At 26.6% G+C, this 28,000-nt stretch overlaps 1 protein-coding gene across 2 annotated transcripts; it reads right to left on the bottom strand.

Annotated features, from left to right (window-relative positions):
* Positions 1 to 28,000, bottom strand: LOC126896456 (WD repeat and FYVE domain-containing protein 3). Of its 2 annotated transcripts, none has more exons than XM_050669246.1 (49): positions 27,649 to 28,000; positions 27,308 to 27,523; positions 26,985 to 27,233; positions 26,562 to 26,907; positions 26,293 to 26,479; positions 24,515 to 24,681; positions 23,741 to 24,202; positions 23,481 to 23,648; positions 23,050 to 23,387; positions 22,824 to 22,972; positions 21,955 to 22,099; positions 21,702 to 21,857; positions 19,548 to 20,079; positions 19,261 to 19,479; positions 19,032 to 19,204; positions 18,647 to 18,875; positions 18,222 to 18,358; positions 17,975 to 18,158; positions 17,643 to 17,911; positions 16,895 to 17,136; positions 16,300 to 16,512; positions 16,004 to 16,221; positions 15,749 to 15,939; positions 15,520 to 15,668; positions 15,091 to 15,454; positions 14,582 to 14,988; positions 14,431 to 14,523; positions 14,214 to 14,370; positions 13,923 to 14,090; positions 13,529 to 13,839; positions 13,320 to 13,440; positions 13,083 to 13,257; positions 12,557 to 12,711; positions 12,030 to 12,274; positions 11,247 to 11,363; positions 11,004 to 11,142; positions 10,435 to 10,646; positions 9,996 to 10,128; positions 9,686 to 9,839; positions 9,378 to 9,612; positions 9,075 to 9,307; positions 8,711 to 8,964; positions 8,139 to 8,372; positions 7,858 to 8,049; positions 7,451 to 7,782; positions 7,099 to 7,316; positions 6,933 to 7,044; positions 1,403 to 1,600; positions 1 to 1,100 (listed from the first exon to the last, which is right to left on the bottom strand). In XM_050669246.1, exons 1-49 carry the CDS (start codon positions 27,652 to 27,654, stop codon positions 998 to 1,000), a joined length of 10,407 nt encoding a protein of 3,468 aa, XP_050525203.1. In that variant the 5' UTR covers positions 27,655 to 28,000; the 3' UTR covers positions 1 to 997. The 2 variants fall into 2 exon arrangements, with proteins under 2 accessions (XP_050525203.1, XP_050525205.1); XM_050669248.1 differs by having other exon boundaries at positions 27,653 to 28,000.

The raw sequence follows: 28,000 nt of genomic DNA, 5'->3' as shown, positions 1-28,000 counted from the left end.
TATTATTAAATGTTATTGGTTTTTTTGACAAATCATATGATTAGAATAAAAAAAAATTATAATAAATAAATGTATAAATCACAATACAAAAATACTGAAAAAATCAACAAATGATATAATACTGAAAGTAAAGTTCAAAATTTAAACAATGATATAAATATAAATTATAATGCAGTTTTTTCTTACTATTAATTAATAAATAACTTATTTATTATGGTAATGACAAATGAAATAGAATAACACTAGTGCTTTTCAAATAAACCAATACCATCCAATAGATTAACTTGGGGCAGTTAAATATTTATTATCATTTTACTTGCATTAGTCCACAACACTACTAAGAAGTTTACAAGTATTTTTACACAAAATAATTGTTCAAGAAAATGAAGTGACGAAATCTGTAAAATATTTAACTGTAGCATGTTGTACAACTCCTCATGTATGCCCATTTAACATTACTGTAGTAAGAAATAATTTTGAAAGAAGGTTTATACCTAATTTTTTTCAGATTTATACATTAATATTACTGAAAATTCGGAGGAGGAAAAGACATATGTTCATGATGCCTCTAATTTAAAATACTAAAATATCATTATTTATAGAATATTATAAAATATTTATATTAAAAACAAAAATTTTATTGTCAATATGGAATAAAATTATCACTTACTGACAAGTTATTGTTTTTTAAAACCATTTCATTAAAAATAAAGCTTCTGCACAGACTAGAAAATTGTTAGGTAATAAAAATATTAATATTTTTTGTAGTAAGATATTTGATTAATTATGTTCTGTATTAATCAATAATTATGACTTGAAACTATTTAATTTCTAAAGCTCACAATTATATTAAATTAAAAGTGTTCTAGTAACTATTTAAATATAATAAAAATACCCATCATTGTATTCTTATATATATCTCAATACTGATTTTACAAGAACATTAGGAAGTTATCAACAAATCTAATTAAAATTATTATAATTTATTAACTAGGAACTAATTATATTTAGAAGATTGTAGCGAAGTATGGCATGGTTTGCATACTCTAACAGGCTTCAAAATTCGTAACCTAGATATTTCTGATTCATACTTGCTACATCTTGAAAAATACATGTATATATATATTAATGATAATAACTATTTTAAAATTATTATTAAAATATCTTTTATCAAATTTAAAAGATTGTTATGGTGCTCTAGAAAAATGTATGAAGTTTGATTATGAAAAAATGTTTGTTTTTTTTATGCAACTACAAAGTAAATTATGAACAATAGCATCATAATCCTAATTTAAAATAATAACTCAATTACTAGGGTTAAATTAATAACACATCATTTTACTACATTTTTTCAGAGCACCACCAAATTATCCTTAAAGTACATATATATTTGACTTATTACTTTGAACAAAATAACTGGCCACAATTTCTACAATGGTGACGTCTTTCATATAATGAAAATCGAACTTCACATAAATTACATTGTTCTGAACCTTCATCTTTAAGCCAATGATCAGCAACCCCTTTTCCAGGTTGTTCTGCTACATTCCATGTAAATACTCTTCCTCTTGCATCACCAATATATAAAGTTCGATGATCCCTATTTTAATGAATACATTTTGTAAAATATAATAATTATTATTCAAATTAATTTAATTGTAATCTGTAATAATTTTTTTTTTATTTTTATTGTGCTACTTCTTTAATAATAAAAAAGGCTGGTTTATAATAATAACAATTATTTTTATTATTAAAAGAATGTATAAAATATTTTTTTTTTTATACAAACTACCAAATGGCTTTATTATTTAAACGATAAAATTATCTTTATAAATATATTTTACAATAATTGTATATGAAACATAGTTTTATAACAATTACTAAAGAATAAACATGTGTAGAGTGACACCTCCAGCGAGGTGGCTCCTTAACCTAAGTTAAAACTAAATATTTTAAATTAAGTCATATGGTTTATGACGTTTAAGACGTCTGATGTCTTCGGAGTTGTCCAAAAGTTGGATGGCTGCTGTGTTAATGTGGTTCGTTAATCTCACCTCATGTTTGCGAGCAAATCTCTTAATTTCTTCTGCTACTGTAGGCAAAATCAAATCACGGTGTATAATGTCATTTCTATCGTACCGATAAGCTGAAACGATGGTACGGAGTGCAACATTTTGGCATCGTTGAATAACATCAATATTAGACTTACTAGTACAACCCCACAGTTGTATACCGTAAGTCCAAATTGGTTTTATGATAGCTACGTAAAGTAGACGTTTGTTATTTAATGAAAGTTCGGAATGTTTCCCGATCAACCAGTATAACTTTTTCATTTTTAGTTTTATTTGCAAACTTTTCTGGCGTACATGGTGTTTCCAATTAAGACGTGAGTCTAAGTGCATTCCTAGGTATTTAGCCGAATCTTTTTGTGGGATAATTTGATGATTCATTTTGATAGGAATATTATTGGTATTACGAAGTGTATAATTGACATGTACTGATTTGTCACTATTGATTTTAATTTTCCAACGTCTTGTCCATAAGAAGATATTATTGATCGAGTTTTGTAATTTACCAGTTGCAGACTGTTGACTATAACTGGTTGCTAATACAGCCGTATCATCAGCGAACATGGCAGTTGTCGTATCATTGGTTGATGGAATGTCAGCAGTATAAAGTAAATACAAAATAGGTCCTAAAACACTACCTTGTGGTACTCCTGCTGTTATAGTTTTCCAATCTGTAACAGCTTGCTCATGCATTACCCGAAACTCTCGTTCAGTCAAGTAAGATTCTAATAACGCGCACCAAGTGTGTGGTAGTTGTTCTCTTAATTTTATAAATAGTCCTTCATGCCAAACTTTATCAAACGCCTGCGCAACGTCTAAGAAAACTGCACAACAGTACTTTTTCTCTTCAAGAGCCTGGTTAATAACATTGGTAACTCGGTGAACTTGATCAATTGTAGAGTGCTTATTGCGGAAACCAAATTGGTGGTCAGGTAAAAGTTGCTTTTCTTCAATCAAAGGTTTTATCCTTTTAAGAAGAACTTTTTCAAAAAGCTTAGATAAACAAGGTAAGAGTGATATTGGCCGGTAAGATGTTACCTGATCTGGTGGTTTACCTGGTTTTAGTAACATTATGACCTGAGCTTTTTTCCATAGTTTTGGAACGTATTCAGTTCGTAAAATTGCATTGAAGATGTATGTAAGATAAATAATCGCCTTCTTAGGCAATTCTTTTATCATTCTCGGGCTGATTTCATCGTAACCTGGTGCTTTTTTTACATTGATGTTGTTATCAATTTCTTGCGCCACTTCTAATGGTGAAAAATATTTTATTTTCTCCCGATTTCTATCTAATTGTAAACTATAGAGTCCGTCAAGTTCTGAAACTATATTATTAGGTTTAAATACAGTCTCTAAGTAACATGCATATACTTCAGCTTTTTCATATTCACTTCGTGCCCACGTGCCGTCTTCTTTGCGAATAGGTGGCACGTGTGTTAAAGGCCTTTTTAGTCGTTTAGTAGCTTTCCACAGAGAGTAGTCAGTATCTTGGGTTGCAGAAAGTTCGCTCAAGTAAGTTTTAAAAGTTTCGTTTTTCATTTCTTTTATTTTGTTGTGGAGTAACCGACTGATGTGGTTCCACTTTTTTTTGTCAGTAGGATGTCTCGTTCTATGCCACGTTCTCCTAGCTTTTCTCTTTTGTTGTACCAACTCTCTGATTTCTATTGGGTAGGTGATCTCTCGTATTCTTTCTACTGCAGCCTTAGGTGTTGCAGTTTTCACTGAGTTAATTATATTATTGGTAAAATTATGAACTGCCAAGTCAATGTCACTGGATGTTTGAAGTTTAACGGAAAGCGAAAGTGAATTTTCAAGTAACGTTCTGAATAAATCCCAGTTAGTTTTCTTAGTCGTTAAAAATACTTTTTTTTGTTTCATAATAACGTTTGTGCTTTGAGTGAGTAGTACGGGTGTATGATCGGATGTTAACTCATTGAGTCCTTCAACTTTTACATAATTAGAGGAAATACCTTTCATCACGTAAAAGTCTAGTAGATCAGGAATTTTGTTAACGTCAGAAGGCCAATAAGTTGGCTCTCTTGTAGAGAAAGTTATCGCGTTTAAGCTATTTATTACTTTAAACAAAGAATTACCTTTAGGGGAGTTTAATCTCGAGCCCCAATGTTTATGTTTAGCGTTCCAGTCTCCTCCGACAATAAACCTATCGCCTAGAGTCTGAAAAAATTCGAAAAGATTAACTTCATTAGCACCTCCTTGTGGTGGACAGTATATGGCTGTGACAGTGAGGTCATTGGCCCCGTCGTTTATTCGTACACTTGTTGCTTGTAAATGATTTTCCGAGAACTTATCTAGCTCATAGTGCTTAATAGACTCTTTAATAATTATAGCTGTACCTCCACGTGCTCTGTTGGTTGGATGAATGGTGGTATATGTAATATAATTTTTTATTTTAAAAAAAGTCCAGGATGTAAAGTGAATTTCAGAGATAAGAGCAATATCTATATTTTCATGATGTAGAAGGTTTTCTAATTCAAGTTTTCGCTGTACTAGCCCATTAGCGTTCCATGCAATAAACCGTATGGTACGGGTCATTTTTTATTATTTTTACGCTTGTTTTTAGGTTTAGGTTGGTTGTTTTCTAACCTGTCTAATCTTTCAGTTAGCATTGCTAATGTTTGAGTAATACTAGCTAAGGAATTTATAACTTCCACAAAGGGTACTTCCTCATTTTTCACATGATTTTTTTGTTCGAAAGTTTGGGGTATCTTTAAGTTTTGGACTGATGAACCAGCCATTTCAGCGTATGATATGCTGGTTGTAACAGATTTCGCTGGTTTACTTTGTAGTCTTTGAACTGCTGTAGTTTTTTTTGGGTGAGAAATTTCAACTGCTTTTTTATACGCAGCGCAGCCTTTCCAATTTGCGGTATGATTTTCTCCACAATTGGCACATTTTGATTTGGTCTTTTTGGATTTTGTGCAATCAATTGACCTGTGTTTTTCTCCGCATTTTACGCAATTAGGAGATTTGTGACAATAATTTAAAGTGTGTCCAAATAATTGGCAGTTCTTGCACTGTGGAACTCCATTTGTTTTCTTTGGTGGCTCCACTTTAATAATTTGGTGACTAAGCTTTTTTAACTGGTATATGTCTTTATTATTATCTTGAGGCTCTAGATCAACAAAAAATAATGGTAGACGAATAAATGTCCAGTCACTATTTTTATTTTTAGAGTCAACTTTTTTTTTAATTTGTATATTTGATACATGATTGGCCAAGTGTCCTTGGTCTGAAAGATCACGCTTTATATCACATATGTCAGTTTCAGGGTGTAATCCCCGGATTACTACCCTAAACATTTTTTCAGATTTAAGTTGGTACCTATGGTATTCAATTTTTTGCTCTTCTAAAATTTTAACAGTACGGCGAAATTGATGTTCGTCTCCCGTTAAAATCTTTATATCACCGTTGGCTAAGGTTTTAAGTTGTTGCTCATGACCAGAAGCCTCTTCGATTGCTAGATTATCAATGAATTTTTTAATATCATTGACCCCACATGCTGTAATAGGTGGAGGTTTGTAGATTTTAGTAGAAGTTCTCGCCACTTCTTTTGTTACTTTAAGGATTTTTTTTGGTGAACTTGTGTTAATTTCCACATTCCCTTTAATTTGACTTAATTGACATTTTAATTTTTCGTTACTTTCTTGAAGTTCTGCTATTATTTTTTTAAAATTTTCAATGTCAGTATTTATTTGTGTCCAAATATCATAGCTGACAGTTATATTTTTTTCTTGCGCTGTTGAGACATTTCCGTCTGTATCCATTTGTATAATATAGTTGTATTATACACAATGTAATTTGATGCCACTATTGTGACCCACTTAATTAAAAAAAAATCTATTAAAAACACTTACCAACGTCCATAAGTCCGCGGTTCGCATTATACGCACATATAAAATTTAATAACAATAACACACAGGTTTCACGAGAGCGAGACCGAAACATACGTGCTGATTGTTTGATTAACAATTAGCGACTATGTATAAAATATAATGATATTTTTGTTGATATAACATGTATACATTGATGAGTTCATCTTATAATATATTATTAACCAGGTATATTAAATTGAAGTTGGCTTGTATCAAATCAGTCTTCTGATAAGAAGAAGATATTTATACTGTCCTTTTAAACTAAAAGCTTGAAAATATACTGCCGGCCAAAATTATTAGATCACACAATAACTTTTTAGATTTTTTTCAAATAAGATTTGATATCTTGTTGGTTTATTAAATATTATTATAATATTAACAAACATGATTGCTGTAGATTCAAAGAAAAAATAATTCACCTGCAAAAAATTATCGACAGAAATTTTAATTCGAATTTCTTTGGTGATCTAATAATTTTGGCCGCCAGTATAGTTTTGAGAAAAATAACTTAACCTTATCATTTTGTTATTTTTATTACAATATTTAATAACATTACTTCTTTATATTCAATGTTTTACTCAATTTTTCAATCATAAAACTTTTTTTATGTTCATCCCTTATACCTATAAGGTATAAGTTGACATTCTTATAAGGTGTTCAAATTAAAAATACATATATGAACAATACAGAGGAAAAACAGTAGTAGTATATTTTTAAAATTTGTATATTTTTCAGGCAATCAATAACAAAGTTAAAAATTATTATTAATTTAATGTTTAAACAAAATTAAATTCTTTAATAATAGCAAAATGAAAAGATTTTTCACCAAATAGATTTCATTACTTGGTAATATTCCTAAAGAGCTATTAAATAAAATCATATTCCAAAAAAGAGCTACTACTGTTTTTCTCAAGTACTCTTAATAACCAACCCAACACTTTATGAATATTAAAAAATATTTATAGCTTACTTAGATATTGATATACATGTTATGGAAGCTGGTTCTGCATTATCTTTGCGATCATACGCTGTGTGCATAGTTAACTTACTACGAAATACTAATTGCCGCTGCCATTGAAATCCTAAAAGGAGTTACTATTATTTAAAAATATTACTTTAAAAAAAATCTAGTTCACCATCTCTTAGCTTATGTAAAGGACCAGTTTGATTAGATTTTTGATTTACATCATCTTGATCAACAATAACATAAGATTCAATGAGATTTGTTTCACTTTTACTTAGTCTTAAAACTGAATCATTGACAGATAATGCATCTAGTAAGGTACATTGTTCATCAGTTGAACTTGATGGATTACATTCAGATTTTCGAAGTAATGGATTGGATCTTAATGCTCTAAAACAATAAAATATGTATAGTAAAATAAAAATACTAACCCATTGACAAAAAGAGGTAACAAACAAAATTTAGTAAAAAAAATGTAGTCAAATCAAATTTAGTTAAACTCTCCCATTAAAAATAGTTATTACTTTTTTTTCCTCATCATAGGTACTGGTGGTGAAGAGTTGAGGTTATCAACAAAAATATTTTTTTCTACTTCTATTTTTTTAGTGGGTGTTTTTGGTTCAAACTCAGATAAACTACTATCTGATCCACTTTTTACTACAAATCCTTGTTCATTTATTGTTTCTGATGACACACTCATTTGTTTTACAAGCCTTTGGATACTAATAGGCTGTACTTTTAAAATACCTTTTCCATTCGAATTTTTAATTTTTTCTTCTACATTTTCTGTTGATAATTCATTAGATAGTTTTTCTAAAGGAATTTTTGGAACTTGGACATACTCCATCGACCACATCTAGATTTAAAATAATTTAAAATCACAAAACATAAAAAACAATCTTTATAAATTTTAATTTAAAAATAAATTTACTCTAACTACACCATCAGATGATCCAGTAATTATAACATTTTGTGGGTCCCAATCAACAGCTTGAGAAAAAGCAACACAAAGTATTTGTTGCATTCTATCTGAATGTCCTACACTTGTATCAACATTTGCCAATTCTTCACCATTAATTGTATAAAGATGAAGCATAGTTCCAGCACATGATGCAATTTGACCCTAATTAAAATAAAGTATTAGTATTATAAATGAAAAAATAATTAGAATAAACATTTTATTTAAATTAATATTATTCATAGTTTACTAACAGTTGAATTATTAATTGCTAAAGCTGCCACTGGAGCATTATGCTTTTTCAATTGTCTAACAAATGCTTTTGTTGATAAATCCCATACAATAGCTGTACAATCTCTACTGCCTGATACAACTATGTTATAAGTATCACTTGCTGCTAGACAAGTTACTGCATCAGTATGTCCATACAAGTTATCTATAATCTTCAATGATTTTTCATTGAAATTTATTTCCCAAACAGTCAAAACCTGAAAATTATTTTAATTAGTTACAGTAGTCAATTTTTTTTATAGTAAAATACTATTTTAGAGTAAAAATTCTAATGTAATAACCATTAATAGGCTTCTTTTTATGGAATTTATTGTTTTCAAATAATTTTGATAACCTTTTTTTTATTAAAAAAAACTATTTAGATTCAATATTTGCCGATCCCAAGTAGTTGGGGTTTAAGGCGAGGAACAAGAAAAAGATTTAGATTCAATATTTAGTACAAAAAAATTTGTTAAAAAAAACTTCACTCCTTCAATCAAAATAAAGGTTTATCTAAATCCTCAGTTGTCAAATCAAAGACAAAAAAAAAACATACTGTACTAGTTCCAGCCGTAATAACAGTCTTGGCTGTAGGACATACACATGTCACTATTTCTCCACTAGATTGACTTGAACTTTCACAAATAATGATTGGTTTATCTGTTTCATATTGAGTTAATCTTAAACTATGATCAGCAAAACCCCATGTCACTGTTTTGTTAAATGTTGTGGGTACTAAAGCTTTATTTTGCTCAACAGCTAAAATGTTTTTCTCTACTTGAAGAATTTGACCAACTGGACCTTTTAATTCTATTTTTTTTTTTTCAAATAAAATAAATTATTATAGATAAAATATTTTGAAATAATAGATTAATAAATTTAATATAAATATTCCTATACACTTTATGGTAAACAATTACCTTTAATTGGTTGAAGTGAAGGCTTAAGATTATCTAAGTGATAAAAGAATACTTTATCACTAATAGGTATACTACTGCTTGTACTTAAAATTGGATTAGCAGCATCAAGCATTGATGATCTGTTATTTGATTGCTTTTTGCTAGGATGTGGTTTTTTAAAAAGTTGTTTAGGAATTTGACCAAAATTATTAATAAAACCAATAGTTGCATTTTTTTTTAGAGGATCATCAATACTAAAATAAAATAAAATTATTATGTTATCATTCACATATTTTTTAAATTGATGTTGTATAAATCATTTACTTATATATATCAACATTTCCTTCATAAAACAAGTGATGAAAAAGATTACAAGCTTGCACAGCTGGTTGACCAGTTTGCTTATATCCAAATATTAAATCAATCCATTCATGAAGATGTTGTGATACATACTCAGATTCAAGAGCAGCTCTATGTACTCTAATAAACTCATGAGGATCATCTTTTGCCCACGGAGGTAACACTACATCATTTAGTTGCACTCCGTTTTGCTTACATCCTGATAATTATTAATTAATTAATAATTTATAATTTCAAAAAGCAATATGTATGACAAAATATAATATATTCACCTAAATCAAAGTTATTCGAATTCACAAAAAATTCAGGAAGATAAAAGAACTCTGGTACTAGTTCTTTAACGTCAGCCATATTTGTTTTTGAAGCAGATAACCAAGCTTCACGAACACTATTGAACATACGATCAGCTAGATCAAAATGTCCCCCCTAAAATAAAAATAATTATTTTACTTAAATATAATATTTTTAAATATATAAGACTTTTAACTGTAAAAATTTGCTGAGAATTAATTTTCATAAACTTTATTAGAATTAGAAACTTTTAGTTAAAGAAAATACATTAAAGGGATTCATATTACACACTTGTAGTCTTAAAAAATGTTGAGTAAATGGTTCCATACGAACTAAGTATGAACACACAATCATAGCTGATGAATAATGAGTACCGTAATGATATGGTGGTGTTTCACCTTGAGGATCATCCCATTCACGATATCTAAGGAAATATTTATTAAAATTAATAACTAAACATGTATCATAGTAATAAACAATTAAAAATAACTAAATAGAATGTCTTGTACTTAAATTGTTAATTTCAACAATAAACTATAATACAAGAAAATAACATCAAGTGTTTTAAATTCTAAAATAAAATGTGATAATGCATAAATATATGAACATATATATGAATATATAGTTTGTAGTTACTGCTTCTACTAATGAAAAACAATCATCCTTATTTATAAATTATAGTAAAAAAACAAATACTTAATTTTTCTACATATTTCAACATTTTTTTTACCTTTTAAGAAATTGTTCTAGTCTTTGAGGACACTGTGCACCCATTGGTTTTGAAAAATCTCTAAAAATTGCTGGATTTGAAAAGTCAAGAACATCTGATTCATAGTCAATGAGAATCCAAGGAAATACTGGATATTGCATAAGATCATTGTAACTACGACCAGCTAATGTATTTAAATGCATTAAGTATTGGAAATTGGATATTTCACCTCTCTGAAAGAATATAATTGATCAGTGGATCCATATTTTTATACAATTTGTTTATAATTGTATTCATTTAATTTTTTTAATTATAACATCAAAATAAATATAACTGAAAGTATTATTATTTTGATGGAATTTTATAACTAATTATATAATTGCTTAAATCTTGTATTTTTTAATGTAAGCAGTTCCTAAAATAAGCATAATACCCCTTAGTGAGGTTTTGAGCACTCTACAGGAAGGGAGATACAAATAAAGTTATTACCAAATATTTTTACTCTACAAAAATATTAGCAATTATTTTTTTTATAGTTAAATAATATAGGTTTTATTTGTATATACTTTAAATTATTCGTTAAATCTTACCACCCATCTTTGTGTTACTGTTGTTTCTCCCATCAAATTAGACAGAATATTTGTGCTCTGCTCAATATTAGCAGTTCTTTTTTGGCCAGCAACTGATTGGTGAGCATTATCTGCTATTGATGTAGAGTACATCATAAATCTAATAAATAAATAAAATAAAAAATAAAACATGTATAAAATTATCTTAAGTTAAAAAAAAAAAACAATTTTTTTAATGTTTTATTATAAACTATTTTATCTTACCTATTAAATACTTTATTTCTTAATTTTCTTGGAAGAGCTAATAAATGATTACGACCATCTGCAGAAAATAATTCTAAAGCAATGGGTTGCAAAAGATATCGTCTTTTGTGCACTTCTCTATAAATTATGATAAATATTTGTTTAAATAGAAAATGTTTCAATGGTAATTAGACAAATATTAGGTTCAAAGTAAAAAAACACTTTATGATTTATTAAAAATCCCACCCACCATTTTTCATAAAAATGTATAAATTAAAATTAAAATTAATTTTATAAACCATTGTAAATACCAAATTTATTTTAAAAAATTATTCATAAGGGTAGATTTTGAGAGTTAAATGGAACCCGTAATTATTTTTTTACTATTAAATAGAGGAAATGGATTGAATAAAATATTGACTGGTCAATAACTATATGTAATATTACTAATTTATTTATTAATTAATAAATTAATATAATTTTTAGATATATGTGACATTAATTATAGATTCCTATTTAGTTATGCTTATAATATACCCTTAGAATTTTTTCTAAAAGTAAACTTATTATTTACTATTGACTATAAAATCTGTATATTTTTACAAAAAAAATTGGAGAGGAGTATCCTTAATAAATCACACTGTATATTTATTGAAATAATCACCTATTGAACTAAAAAAATATGAATGAGTTGGTTTAAATTAATTTTTATTTTTAATTAGTACATATGAAAAATATATACTTTAAAAAGTGCATGTTATTTCAATTTATATATTAAATTATTAAAAATAAGTATATACTTACCTTATATCATCATAAGAAAACTTTGAACTTTGTTTTTTTATTCGTATACGGGTTGGGCTACCATTACCAGGACTTGGTAATAATGGTTCGTATGAATTTGGTAAAAGAGTATCAATATCTCGTATTTCCCTAGTTTTTAAAAGTGTGAACCCATCAATAATGTAAACATGCTCTTTTCCAAATAAAAGCATCCCTTCATAAGTGTCTAGACCTTGAATTCTAGCACATCTGAACATATGACTTATCTATATAATTAAAAATTAATAACTTAAATAATCCTGATTTATTTATAACTACTTTATATTTACTTAAAGTTTTTTTAATTTACTTAATTAATTTATTTATTTTACTTAAGGTAACCTCTTTTAAACAAAGACCAATAATATTTAATTGACAAACATATATATATATATATTTAAATTGTTTTATTGAAAAATAAAAATTAGATTAAATGAGTTCAAAAGGGATATTAAATATCATGGTCATTTTTATTCTGTACTTAATTTAATTTATTTTCAGAAACATACTTTTTCATTAGGCTCTAAAAGACGAATTATTGTATGGTTGTCATCTGGAGGTAATTGATCTTCACTCCCACTTTCTATGTCATTATCATCTATACTTTCATCTGGTTCAGAAGTAGATCTTCTAACAACTCGTTTCAATCCCATAAAAGATAAATCTATATAATATAAATATACACAGGTTGAATCACAAAGATATGATAAATTCAAAAACTTTTGATCCAATGAACATTTTGTGTAATTTTTTTTTTTAAAGAATTTTTGCATTTTTGAACTACATTAAAAATATGTTTTTAATATAGTCCAAAAATGTAAAAATTGTTAACAATAAAAATTACAGTAAAATTTTAATTGTACTAAAAGTTATAAGAGTTATTAGTAAGATCTGTTACCCTATATAAATATTTAATTACAGTACACCAAAGTTAGTTATTATACTAAAAGTAAAAATTTCTAGGCACGCAAAAAAGAGATCTTTATTTATTAAAATTAAAATTTTCAAATAATACATTTAGAATATTTAGTTTACCATTGTCTTCCAAATTCTTATCAACATCAAACATATTCTGATCGATTGTTGTACGTTGTTCATTTTCATTTGACTGAGGTGCTAAATTTTCCATATCAAGCAATATTGGTGCTTTGAATTTTTGGCAAAACTCTTTACTATCATAACTTGTAGCAACACGGTACTTTAATCCTTTCTAAAATATTTTAATATTATGTTAACATTTTATAATTATAATATCTTAGGTTAATTTATTACATTGTCTCCTGATTCAAGTTCTGGTCGATAAGGATAGTGAGAATAAAACAGATGATTTTTTACCATTTTTTTACGCATTCTACATGGACCTTCTGTCATGTCTAATATCCACTTGTCTAATCTAATATATTACAATGATTTTTATAATATTTTTTAAATTATATGCAAATTTTTGTCAATTTAAAGTTATTCTAAAATATGCTACATACTTGCAAGGAGTTAATGGTCCCCAAAGACCCCTTTCTCTTGTTAATTCCTGCTCAACCAAATACCATTGATCCAAAATATAACGTGTAGTAAAAGAATGATGTTGAGCTTGTCGTGATATTTGCATAGATACAAGTTCACAAATAGCATTTAAACTTTGATTGAACCATGTAAACCATTCATTTTTTGTAATCCTTGACAAAGGTATTGAAATACTAGAAAGACTTCCACTTTGCCAACGACTTTCATCTCGTCTAAGGACTTTACTTCTAGATGCTAATCTTGTTAGGCCACCAGTAACTTTTTGAATTTTCTATAAAATAGATAGTTTGATATTTAGGTTAATTATTATATATAAAATATATTAATTAAATTTTTAAAAGAAATGTATGATACCGATTGTATTTGAGTTTGTAACTCCCAAGGCATTTTGTATAAAGATCTTTTTTCCATATCAATATATGTTAACCAATGTTTTTGAGCTGTTTCATAGATCAGTTCACGAACAGAATGTAAGTCGGGAGCTTTATTGTTAAGCCCCTTTGGTAGAGGAATTTTGAATACCTATCATATTATCATATTTATTATAAATATTTTACTACTAAAAATAATACAAATTCATTTAAAAAAAATAACTCATTAACTGCTTATATGATTTATAAAAATATTTTAATTATTATTACTAACCTCTTCAATGGCTGGTTTTTTTGAAATATATAACTCTTCCCAAACTCGTTTTGCTGCTACTGCCATCAAATTTTGTCCTTGTTTAGTAGTTTGTTCTTCAACTTCTACAGTTTGACTAGGATTTATATGCCATGTAGTTTTTGCATTAGTATCCAATCTATTTAATAAATATTTAAATTTAATTAAAAGTATTAAAATTAATTTACAAGAATATTACATTATCTTCATATCAGAAGTCAACTGTAATAAGCAATAAATAAGACATCCAATGAAATCCAATTCATGATTTCCAGATCCAAATACCAATGTTCTAAAATTATTAAACAATTAATATATATTTAAAAATAATGGATTCAGTTTTTCCTTGCCTGTTTGTAGTTAATTTGTGTAAAGCTTCCAAAACAGGCATCTGAGAAGCAATTGAATCTGTATTTCTTGACAGCAAAAACAATGTTGTTCTATTTAAACAGTGATAAAATCCTTCCATTGAGACAGAACAAGGTCTTCGTTTTGCTTGCACAATCAGTTTCATAATAAAATCAAAAACTTCATGAGGGTCTTTTATCAAAACACCTTGCCAAAGTTTATCTACTATGCGACAAGTTAAATAGCATACATTTTGAGGAATATTTTGTGTACTACCACCAGGAATAGAAGAAACTGCTGCTTGTTCTCCAATCATTATATCAGCTGCTAATAGATGATCCATTAGAGTTGATAAAACTTCAGTTTGATATTTAGACACTTGAGATGATGTTGCACCTTCAGGTGAAGCCTAAATTCCAAAAAAAAAATATATATATTATATATAATATCATTACATAATAAGAATATCATATTTTATATATTTCTCTTTGAAAATATAAATTCTACTAACATCAAGAACTAAATCCAATGGTGGTAATGATTTACTATTGATTGGTAACAATAATGAGTCAACTATTATAACTCTTAAAAAATCTATAACAAATTTTCTTGATGGGTGCAAGGTTAATGACTGTTGCTCCTTTACTATTGTTGGTGATGGTGATCCTTCAGGTGTTTTGAGGAAACAATCATCATTTGGTGAGGTCGGTTCACTTAAATTTGAATTTGAAAAGGGAAAAAGAGTAGCACTTAATGGGTGTAAAATATCAGAAGTCATAAATGCTGGCATCCAATCAGGAAGATTGTGATAAAGATAAAAAAGAAATTGAATTATAATTACTGGATGTTCTTCTAACCAGTCTTCATATTTGACTCTAAAAAATCATTACACTTAGCAAAGTTTTATTGATAGCGAGTTATAAATAAAAATAAATCTTACTCTCTATTATCTTGATTTAAAATCAACCTTACAGTAAACAAAATAGCTGAAACTGCTTCTGGACATAGTGTAATTTTATCACTGACTGCTGACAATGATTGGCTTAATGGTAAGCCAAACATAAAATTCCAAATACCATCTAAATTGAGCTGTGGGAACATATATTATTGATTAAATTTAATATATAATTATTAATAATTAACACTTTTTAAAAGTGAAAACCAATTACATTTTTATCATTAGGTAACATCCTAACTGGCTGCCCTAACATCAAAGCCATGAGAAAATAATATAATTCAGGTAATACAGTATGATGAAGTAAAAACCAAGATAAATGTTGAAATCCAGGAATGTTTAAAGTTTCAGCTTTATTAAATATATCTTTATTACTTTTTTGGATACTAGGAGAAAGCTGATAGTCTGAAATATTTAATTATTTGATAAATTAACTATAAGAATAGTCATCATAATTAAAATCACATACTTAGCATTAAGTTTGAACGATTACTTTGAAGAATTTCAGTATTTAATAACCAGCCTCCATTACTAGTTGCTTCTCTAAACTTTACCAATAAAGTTGGAACTGAACACAAAGTAGCAAGTATTTTATAGGCCCAAATTACTGATGAACTATGAATAGTGGGTTGCATAAATAATAGAATCCAATCAAATCCTAATATTCTAACAAAATCATCACAAAATCTGTAATAGAAAAAATTGCTTAGTATATTTGTATTATTTGAATTAAATATTAAATATTCAATTAAATATTGTACATACCCAGAACATATAGCGTTTTTATTGGTATATAACAAACAATGCATTAGTTGTAAACATCTGTTTCTTAATAAAATAAGAGAAATAGTTTTTTCTTCATTTGTTAATTCAATACTATTCTCTGATATCTTTAGTTGTTCTATTAAAGTATTTACTTCAAGAGAAGTTTCAGAGTTCAGACCAGTATTGATTGTTGAAACAATGTATTGACCAAAACTTAAAACATATAAATAATATCAAACCATAAATGTAATATTTTTTTTAAATTTTTCAGTATTTGAGATACCTCAAAAGAATACTAAATATGGTTATGAATACATAAGCTATATTATGTTAAAATAATAATTAAAGTATTTACAATCATAATATTAAAATAATTAAGTGAGAAAGGGTATATAAAAAAGAAAGTTAAATTTAAAAATATAAATTTTTTTTTTTTTGCTTTACGATCAAAATATAGTATTATGAATATAAATTAGGATTCTATACAAAAAACAATTTTCAATAATTCAATAATAATGGATTTTATTATAAATAATTTTATATTTTTTGTATGGAAATTTCAATAATTATCTAACTGTATAGGCAATAAACTTACCATAAGAGATCTTCAGTTACAGGATGTTTTGCCAATAATGCTCCAAGAAATGAAAAGTGAACTTCTGTAGTTGAAGTTGGAGAAGAACTGAAAACAATTGGTAAAAAATTCACCATTTTACGAACCATTTCCATATTTCTCAATATAACTAAATTATTTCTTTTTTCATTTGAGTCAGATACTAGCTCATATAATTGTTCAAGGAGTGATCGTAATAGACCAGATGGCACTTCTTGCCAAAGCTATAAAAAGTAAATATAATTTAATTTTTTTTCTCGTTATCTATAATTTATAGAAATTTAATTCTTGTGTTAGGATTCATAACCTAACAGCTTAAAATTACGGTAACAAACCCTAATAATTAAACAATAAAATAACTATAATGGGTTTTTACATACTATAAATTCAATGTATTTTGTCATTTTTTACATATTCTTAGAATATCTAGAGAATATTAGTAAACACCAATACTTTATAGAAATTTCTAACAAGCAACACAAACCACTAAATTTAAAATATGATATCTGAGCAAAAGGGCTTCATTTTATTTTTTAACAAAAAAATTTGAATTACTTAAAAACCAAAATATTAGTTTTCATTCTTCTAAATACCTTAAAAATCATAAAAAGTTTCTTTAAATACTACACAAAAAAATAATAAAAATTTCAAACTATAGGCTCAAATTCATAGAAACCAAAATTTTGTTATGTTATCACTATTCAATTTTAAATAACACATAGATATCTACATTTAATTCACAAATTAAGTCGTTGAACATAGCTGCATCTGGGATACTAGGAGCTTCCACACTCCTAGTTGTTATAACTAAATCCAAAATTATATGTAATATATGAGCATTTAAAATATGTTTATGTCTGCGCAAACATAATGCTAAAAGTTGATATCCATGTTTGCGTTCCATTTCCTTTTTAGCTGTTATATTCAGTTGAAGTACACCACTCAAAGCTTTTACTGCAGCATAAAGACTTTCCATATCTTTAGCCATTGCAATAAGACCTAGCAAAAAAATATTTATGTAAGCATATAGACAGATAAAAAAATTGTAGATGTAGATTTTACCTAACAACACTGAGCAGCCTCCAATGTTATCAACTAATTTCAAAACTGGACAAGGGTAAAATGTACGAACTCCTAAATAGCCTAAAATTACACCTCCTAAACTTCTAGCAGATCCAACTAAATGACCTGAAGTATTATGCATTATACGTATAGGTGTAGCATTTTCATGAGTTGACATTCCAAGCTATTAATATTTAAAAAATTTGATGCAAATAACTAATTCCAAAAATGTTTTGCTGTGACTTACTTGTTTAGCTATTGATTTACTATCTACTCGACTATAAATTTTTCGTATTTTTGCCAATGTTAGCTGTGATACTGCTCTTGCATTTAATCCAAAAATTAACTTTTCTTCGGATACTAAAGGTCCAACATGTTCTAAATCTTCAAGAAACAAAATGAAAAAAAATAAAATAAAATTATGTTATAAGTAAATATTATTTAAAATACATAAATATAAAAACCACAAAAATTATATTAGTAAAAAACATTAAATTGTTTATATAGGCTGGTATGTGTTAAGCACTAATGATGATAACACAGTCAAAAAGCGGTTTTTTACTAAAAATAATTTTAATTTTTAAAATAATATTTTTGAATGAAATTTAAAAGTAGTAAAAATAAGTATATTATATTTATTAATTAACAAAAATTAATTAATCTTTTGACCACCTTTTATATCTGGTGCTTGTAAGCTACCAAAATAATGAGGACCTAATTGATATAATATTTTAACAGCATGAGGGTTTAAAACTTCTTCTAATAAATAACATGGTCCTTGTTTCCAAGATAGTTTAGAATACTTTCGCCAAATTGGTGGTGTACCAATATAACCATAAACAGATGATGCAGTAGTTAAGTTTGCAGCTCCTCCACCAGGATTTTGTGATATGTAATGAAGCTAGAAAAAAAATTCAGTAATAGATTATTGTAAAAAAATATCAAGTTATGAATTTCTTCACAACAATTTTTAATATAATATATTGATCAATATATTATGCATAAATCATATCATACCATTGAATTTAGTTAATTTTAATAATGAAAAAAAAAATACCTTTTGTGTATGAACATGTTGACCATCCATGTATAAGGAAAACGATGAATTTTTCAATACTGCTCGGTTTAAAACAATAGCAATATGGTGCCATTGACCTTCTTGTACAAGATCAGGATACCATATTCTAGCACACGAATCACCTATGACTTCAGGCTCCCAATCAGAGTTAGCTGTAAAAAAAATAATTGATAAATTTAACTTATTTTAACATTAATATTTTACTTACTTATTGATACTGGAGTCTCTTGAGTAGAAATGGTGAGAGCTCTATCTCGTGCTGATAAGACAATAGCTAAACACACTAAATGATCCCTAGTATTTTGAACATTACGTATTAATGTTAAAAGACGAACGGGATGTGGATCTGTTCTTGGTTCTGAAAATTTTTCTACACATAACCATGTAGAATAACTTAATCCACTTTGAGGTGGAAACATACGATCACCTACAATAAAAGAAATGTATACATATGTTGTATTCAAATTTTATTATTTTGTGCTAAAAAATACAAACCAGTTCCAATCCCACCAATTACATTCATATCAGTACTGACTAGAGTAGCAACATTAACAACTGATGGTCCACTAATTGGTGATTGCGGAGCAATACTAGGTAAAAATAAGCAGCCAAAGCCTTCAGAGGAATAATCCATTTCAAAAAATGGTGGTAAAGTGAACATACAGGGATCTCTTGGAGTAGTCATAGAAACAAGTGTTTTAACTCGGCTAAGGGGTACTGTACCACCAGGTTTTTTACTTCCATGGCTTATCCAACAGTCTAATAAATCCAAAGGTACGCTGCAGAGAGGTTCTCCAAGTCTCAAAAACTCTCTTAAATCCTTTGGTTCTAATAACTGAATGGCTAACCGCTCAAACATATACTGAAATACTGTGTGAAGTGGATGTGTCTCTTCTAGTAGAGCTATTCGACCAACTTTTAGTACAGTAGTAGGAAATCCTACATCACAAAGAAGCTGTTGGTTTTTTTCTCCACGCACTAGAGAACGAATTATTTCTCCAATGTATACTTGTAATGTTAATGACATCTAAATAATAGTAAATTTTTTTTAATGATATAGTGGTAGTAATTTTTAGGAATCAATTACAATATTTTTCGTAAGTGTTTATATTATTCAAATTACTTTGATATTTAATCACAATATTAATTAGCTTAACAAAATGAATCAAGAAAAATAAAGTTAATCAGACACAATGACTTTATAATCAACATCTTCAAAGGAAAAATAACTGTGAAGAAACCAAGAGGACAGCCAAGGAAACAATATTTTGAAAATATTCTAGTACTCATGAACTGCGAGTCTTTTGTTTCACTGAAATATTTTGGTGTCAAATAGAGAGGAGTGGCTTCAAAGACAGGCGTAGCCTTGAATAGATGATGATGAACTTAACAAAATTTGGGTCATAGAATGTTTATTAAAACCTTTTCTTTTGTTTTGATAAGTTTTTTGAAGCTGAATGTTTAAATGGCCATTTTGTGCAAACTATTTTTATGTGTTGTATTTTATGTTGTTTTTTATCAAATTTAACAATGTTAAGAGTTTTTAAATTATAAAAACAGCAGTTATTATAATTTGTTGGACTTAAAGTATTTTATAATATTTTTAAACTACTTTAGTATTTGAGTATTTTATATATACTCATAATATTTTATATTGATATAATAAATAATAATAACATAAAAAAATATAGAGAAATGTTGAACTTAATTAAGTTATTGTGTAGTAGATGTACTTTTGAACTCATGGCTCATAATCAAAATGCAATAAGTAAAAATAAAAAGTTGAAAAAAAATTTGATGTTGAACTTATATAAATTACTAGTCATGAAATGTTCTACTCCTATCCACTATAATACAGACCTGCCTGATACAAACTCAGAAAACAATCAAAATTTTTATTAAAAAAATTATTTTGTTGAAGAATATCCAAGTATAGCACATAATTTCAATAAAATAATTAAATAAATAATTAATTCAAATCTGAGATAAAAAATAATAATAAAAAAAAACCAGCATAGTGGGGACATGGCATAGTTAGGTCCTGTATAGATTTAATCTGACAGTGATTAAAATCATCACATAACATAAGCTTTATTTTAACATATATTTGAAGCTCGGAGTATTTCCGGAACATGTTCAAAACTTAAGTTGAAGAAGTTAAATTTTTGTGCAGAAGTTGCTATTTTGAATCCCTCCCTGTGGGCAAGTAAAGGGTCAGATTTTCAAAAAATTTATATCAAATGAAAGGAAAATATCTAAAATGTCGATATAAAAAAAAATTATATTGATTTGTTAATATTTGAAAAAGTTATGCTATTTTTATGAAACAAATGACAAAATTTACCGATTATAAAAATTGTTATTTTTTTTGGAGATATAACCCATTTACGGGGAAAGAGAGTTTTTTTTTTAATTTGTAAGGTTAATGTATTCAACTAGATACGATTTGTGATCTTTTGACATATTGTTCATTAAAATCGGTCCAGTGAGAGCTGAGAAAAAAGACACACAAAAAAAAAAAAAAACACACATCATGGTAAAATTAATACCTTCTCAGCTTCGCATCGAAGCTAAAATGTATTGATAAAGAAATTGAATTAATTTTTGAATTAATTTTTATTATTATTTATGTCTTAAATAAGAAATTACCTTAGGTATTTTTGGATTGTAAATAGATGGCAACAGTTGTAACATAGCTATAACAACACCAGCATGAACTATAATTGGTTCCGGTGTTGGAGGAACTAAATTTAGTTGAATTGTTCTTCTATTATTATTTTGAGAGTCCAAAGGTTTTGTAGCAACCTTCAAATAAATTGTAATAAAAATTTTATAATCAGTAGAAGAAAGATTTTATTAAATATAACATTTTTTTATCGACATATTAATAGGAAATATTAACCTCACTATATCGGCGATGGGCTGGTGATTTGAATGATACAATAGAGGTATTGTTTGGTTTATCATACAAATCAAGTGCAATATCATATAACAACCGCATCATTATACAAGCATATATTAAACACTTAGGCACTTGATCTGCATCACTAAAAATATTTTGACAAAAATGATATAAAAATTAAACGACTATCTATAGATATCATATAAAATTAATATGATTGCAACTGAATAAGCAAAGAATTTATGTATATTGGATATATGTACAAAGTGATTCATTTATCATGAACCACTTAATTAATCAAAAAATAAAAATTGATAATATTTTTATTGGTTCCTTTTAGTTTAATGTTTCTTTTAGTTTATTAATCATGAAATATTTTTTATGTTCATCCCTTATACCTTAGTCAACTTTATTTTTTTAAATGGCAATACACATAATTAATTTTAGACCAGTATTTCAGAAGTTATTAACATGTTTAAAACTAAGGGGTAGGAAGTGTACAGTTAGAAAATGTCTAGTTGTAAAAATAGCAGCACCCTTCTTCACTTCCAATTATTACTTCACATAGTTTAATTGTTGCCATTTGAAAAAAGGAAGTTGACTCTTAAGAAGGTATCAAGGATGAACATAAAAAATATTTCATGATTGATAAATTGAGAGAAACATTAGGTGTTAAGTAAGGAAACAGGTCAATTGTTATAAACAATGAAAACAATAGAAACCTGTTTCCTTACTTACTGAACATTCAATATATATATAATAATATTTATATACTTCATAATTATAATGTAATTCCCATTCATTAAATAAATATACTTAAATTACATAGTAAATATAAAACAAAAATTTATTTTTTCAAAAGAACTTGCATTGGATTGGTGATGTTAGATGTGAAAATATTATGAAAAATGTTTTCTTCAAGTGTTATATTAATTATATCAATATAATCATCTAATTGAGTTTCATTTGAAAAACATCCAAGTAAACGTAATGTATCACATAAACTTGTTAAACAAATCTAAAAGATAAAGTTTTTCTCAATATAAGTAGGTTATTTAAGACATGTATTATATATTAAAAGCTTGACTTAATTACCTCTTGATGAAAATATTTAGCATTAGCTGGTTCAAACCGCATAGCAATAGTTATTGTATTAAAAATTGTGTAGACAAACTTCAATGCTTCATGATCAATTCGTTTTTCATTCAAAAAACATCCTTCCATCGATACCAATGCACTAATAGTATAAACAAAACCATCTACCTTGCGAAACATTGTCCTTGTTCGGTGACTTTCTTTCATGCAATTTAAAATTAACTTCAAAATACTAGATTTTAATGAAACACATGAATGATTTGTTGTATGAAGTGTACTCAAAAGTGTTGACATCTCTTCCTCTCCACCAGTACTTAATATCATTTCTCTTAATATAGCTAAGTATATAAAAACAATATATTTTATTGCAGTATTTAACTATAAAAACATCATAATATATAACAAAAAAAACTATAATGAAGAATAAATACCCAATGCATATTGACGAGTAGATGTATACTCAAGTATAATATATAACATTTGAGCTCCTCCACATTCTTTGAAAACTTTACAGTTTTTAGGTGAAGATGTCATAAGATTTACAAGACACTCAGATGTTAGATTTATAACACGTTTTAAATCAATATCATGTTTCTCATCTTTCATAAATATTAAAATATGTTGTTAATATAAAATGAATATTTTTTTACATTACATTATCTGTTAATTTTATAGTTTAATAATTACTCACCTTTGGTTTTGTTTACAGCTACAAAATCTTGTGTATAATTTCTTAAATTAATGGATAATTCTTCTATTATACCAATATCTCTGAAAACGTCTTTAAATGAATTGTTATATTTAAGAACATTTAATAAAGTTTGCAAACAAATTTTGATGCATTCAATTTCATTGGATTTTTTTAAAAATTGGGCCATTGAAACAAGTTCTTTTACTGGTACAAAATTTAAATGAAAAACAATGAACTCCAGCAATTTGAAACATTTTTCTTGTATCTGTTGATTTTTTAAGTGTATATGTTCAATAAACTGTGAAAAAGTATTCTGTGATCCTAGTATAAAATAGTTTGCTTCATCTGAATGGTACACATTTGATATTGCATCAAGAATAGTACAACAAAGTGCACTAGAATCTGAACAAATAAATGTTGATTGAAGAACATTAAATGCACTGATGTTACGAACACTTTGTCCTAATAATAAAATGAAAAAACTCTGAAATTAAAACTTCATAAATAATAAAATATTTAATTTAAATAGAAAACGGTTATTTTTTACTTTTCAAGTCATTTTAACAAAGAATATAAACAAAGTTTTACTATAAGTTAACAGTACAAACAATTTAATTTTAAATTTATATACATTTTTTATGAGTTTTATACTTAGATCCCAGTGAAATAGCAATAATTATTTAAATATAATCATAAAACTGTATGATTAGTTAAAAAAAATCTGTATTTGTTTAGTAATAATTAAAAATTAAAATAATAATTTTCAACATTTACCTGGACCTTTTGGTTGTGGAATTATAAATCCTGAATTTTGACTCGTGAGATCAGTATTATTTTCTTCTGGTTTTAATTCAGTAAAACCACTCATTGATAGAGATGCAATGATCAAAACTAAATTTCTTATAGCTTCAAGTGCATCACTGCTTTCATCATTTTCTAAGCTAATGAAACCACAAAAATTATAAAAAATATATTAACTTATAAAACTATCAATAAATTTGTTGATTTCAATAAAGTAAATTGTAATTTTACATTTTAATTTAAAAATTCTGACATAATTTGAATTTTTGTTACTTAAATAATGATTATATACATAAATACAGAATGATTCTATATGACACTAGCCATTTAATTTTTCTTAAAATAATAATTATGCTAAAATTTTTACTTTTGGTATTTTTTAGTTTTATACATTTCTTGATTTATGAATAATTAATTACTGTTTTAATTTATTCAATATTTGTAATTTAACAATTAGCGTCTGCAACCATCATATTTATCCTCTTTTCACTATCTACATATTTATTATTTAGGACATTTTTACTCAGGCTATTCAAGCATACGATGGAAAAAATGTAGTGACCTTAAAAACATATATTTCTAAATAGTTCATAAAAAATGTTGCCCTATTTATGCTCCTAAATTAAGATGAATTTAAAAACTCATATTAAATTTGAAATCAGCAACCTTTAAGACAAAAGGAATAGAAAATATCAAGATTTTTTCTCTTAAATCATGAAATATTAGTTAATAGTGTGCTTTACTCCTAGAATTTTTTATTTATGAAAAAATAGGTTTTTATTGATACCCCATACATTTTACTCTATTTCTATGATAAAACAGAGCTAAAAACACAAAATAGTATCAAACTTCAAAATATGCAACAAAAAAAACCCAGCACAGTGGTGACATGGCATAGTTGGAACAAGTATAATGATATCTGACAGTGATTAAAATCACTATAAAAAAAAAATGCTTCGATGCAAATCTTTAGATAGTGTTTAATTTTAAAAAATTGGTGTATTATTCCAAAAGCTACATGATCTGCTAGTTTCTTATTAATATCCTGATTAAGATAAAGTATGTCGAATGAAAAAGAGATTATTAAAAAATATTATTTCTCATAAAAAAATTGTATTGATCCATATATTTTTCAAAAAGTTATAGCATAATAAAGATAAAAAGGTAAAAAATAATATCGAGAAATTTCATACAAAAATAGCATTCGGTAGCCATTTTCACCACGAAGACAAGTCCAGAGGACAAATTTTTTTTTTTCAAATTAAAGTATATTACATTAGCATTAATTTAAGATATATATAAAAGTGTCAGACCTTCCGGAACATTTTCAAAAGTCAAGTTGAAAAAGTTAATTTTTTGTGAAAAAGTTGTCATATTAAATACCCCCCTGTGGGCAGATAAAGGGTCAGATTTACAAAAAATATACCAAATGATAAGTAAAAACATCAAGCATCTATATAAAAAAAAATTATATTGATATGTTCGTTTTTAAAAAAGTTACGGTAGTTTTTAGTAAAAAATTAAAATGTATTTAAAACTTAGGGAAAATACTCAGATTACTAAAAATAAAATGAAAAGTAAGGAAATTATATACTAATATATTTTTAATGTTATCCTCCAATTTAAAAACATGAAAATTAACAGTACTTAATAACTTTCTCATTTAAATTAGTATTTAAAGCTATTTAAATGCAGGCATCAAATTAAACAACTCACTTTATTACAAACAAATGTTACTGTCTAGTTTGTACCTTAATAAGAAATCTGATAAAAACTTGTATCCAAATGCATTATTGAAATCATCTAGTAAAACATGAGACACTTCTGATGAATCTTTCAGAAAATAAGATATAGTTACAAACATATCAACAATTTCTAATGGAGTTAAGTCAGCACTATTTCTAAGATTTTCTATACACATTTCAATGCATCTTTTATCTGCAATAACAATAATGAAAGTTTTATTTTTATTTTATTTATTTATTTCATAATTTTATTTTTATCTGAACTTTATACTAACTATGTATATATTGTATAACTTTTGGAGTTAGTCCATATTGAGAAATAGTAATCAGAACTTCAGCTGATGATTTTCTCCAAACTGCATTAAATGGTGGACAAGAACTAGTGATTGCAGAAAATAATAATGATAAATCATCTTTTGTAACTAATTCTTCAGCTGGCATTGAACTACTACACAATCTAACTAATATTTGAACAAATATTTTTTGTAACAAAATTCGACGTTCTTTAGGAGTAAATTCACTTTGTGCTGTCTTAATATCTTCATTTTCTAATGGTGGCAAATCAAAAAATAAATATAAGCACTTAACTAATGTTGATGGCAAAGAAGCTGAAACCATAATCTAAAATAATACCAAACAAATTGAGTTTATTAAATCTTATTTATATGTAATATAAATACAAATATTTATAAATATACTTTAATAAGAGAAGGCTGATTGGCTGCTGCTAATAAATTTAATGTTGATAATAACATCCAGCCATTGCTAGATTCTTCGCAATTTTCAATTTCTAAAAAACTTGCAATAGCTTTACTGGCAGTGTCTGTTGATTGATTTGAAGCACGTAATCGTATTTCAGAAACCATAAGAGCAGACATTTCTGAACACCAAGTATTAATATCACAAAATTTTTCAATGATTTCTGTACATGGACTTCTGCCAAAAACCTAATCAAATAGATATAAGTTTTTAAATTAAATTGAATATTATAGTAAACAAAAAGTTTGTTTTTTAATTTTACTTTGCAAAATAAAGGTATCATTGTGTAAAGTTTCACACTACGTTCTTTCTCAGTAAGCATATGTGATGTATGGATATATTCTGTAAAAAGTTTTTTTAAATGCATCAATCCAAGAGCTGCATGTTGACTAGAATCATCTTCTGAGTTTGTATTATTATCACTATTTACAGAAGAAACAGCACTGCTACCACGCAATTTTCGCATAATGTTCATTTTCTAAATAATTTTAAAGTTAAATGTTAAATACAGAATACAATTAGTCAAAAATCATTAAAAACAATTTAAAAGTTTCTCAAAAAATCAATATTCAAGATTAAATAATATATAATGAAAATACATACATACATAAAGCAATAATATTCAATTTTACTAATAATGTTTATAACAGGTTGAATTAAGATAAATGCATTATATCATTGAGAAATATTATTGTAATTGAAATAGACTAGATTCATCTCTAATTTTAGAGATAGTTCATTGATTTTATTTTACATATTAGAGTTAGTTTAAAGCAAATGATTTATTCAATAACTTATAAATGTAAAAGACGTAACTAAAAATATTCGATTCGAAGGGTAACATTATTCACTACATGTTAATATTAATACTTTGAAAATTGGCTAATTCAATAGAGCTACACCTTATGTAAATAGAGATTTAAGTCTCAATTTTCTATTAATTTTTTTATAAAAT

This window comes from Daktulosphaira vitifoliae, unplaced genomic scaffold, assembly GCF_025091365.1.
Source record: "Daktulosphaira vitifoliae isolate Bord-2020 unplaced genomic scaffold, ASM2509136v1 Scaffold_1, whole genome shotgun sequence".
Lineage (NCBI taxonomy): Eukaryota > Metazoa > Arthropoda > Insecta > Hemiptera > Phylloxeridae > Daktulosphaira > Daktulosphaira vitifoliae.
Note: the sequence above shows the minus strand (reverse complement) of the source record. Positions and strands in the feature narration are given on the sequence as shown.

Coding starts and splice junctions, on each gene's coding strand:
- LOC126896456 (XM_050669246.1), bottom strand. Junction 24,203..24,514: donor TCCACAACCAAAAGGTCCAG/GTAAATGTTGAA, acceptor TTTTATTATTAG/GACAAAGTGTTCGTAACATC. Junction 22,100..22,823: donor TCTAACATCACCAATCCAAT/GCAAGTTCTTTT, acceptor AAATATTTTTAG/TGATGCAGATCAAGTGCCTA.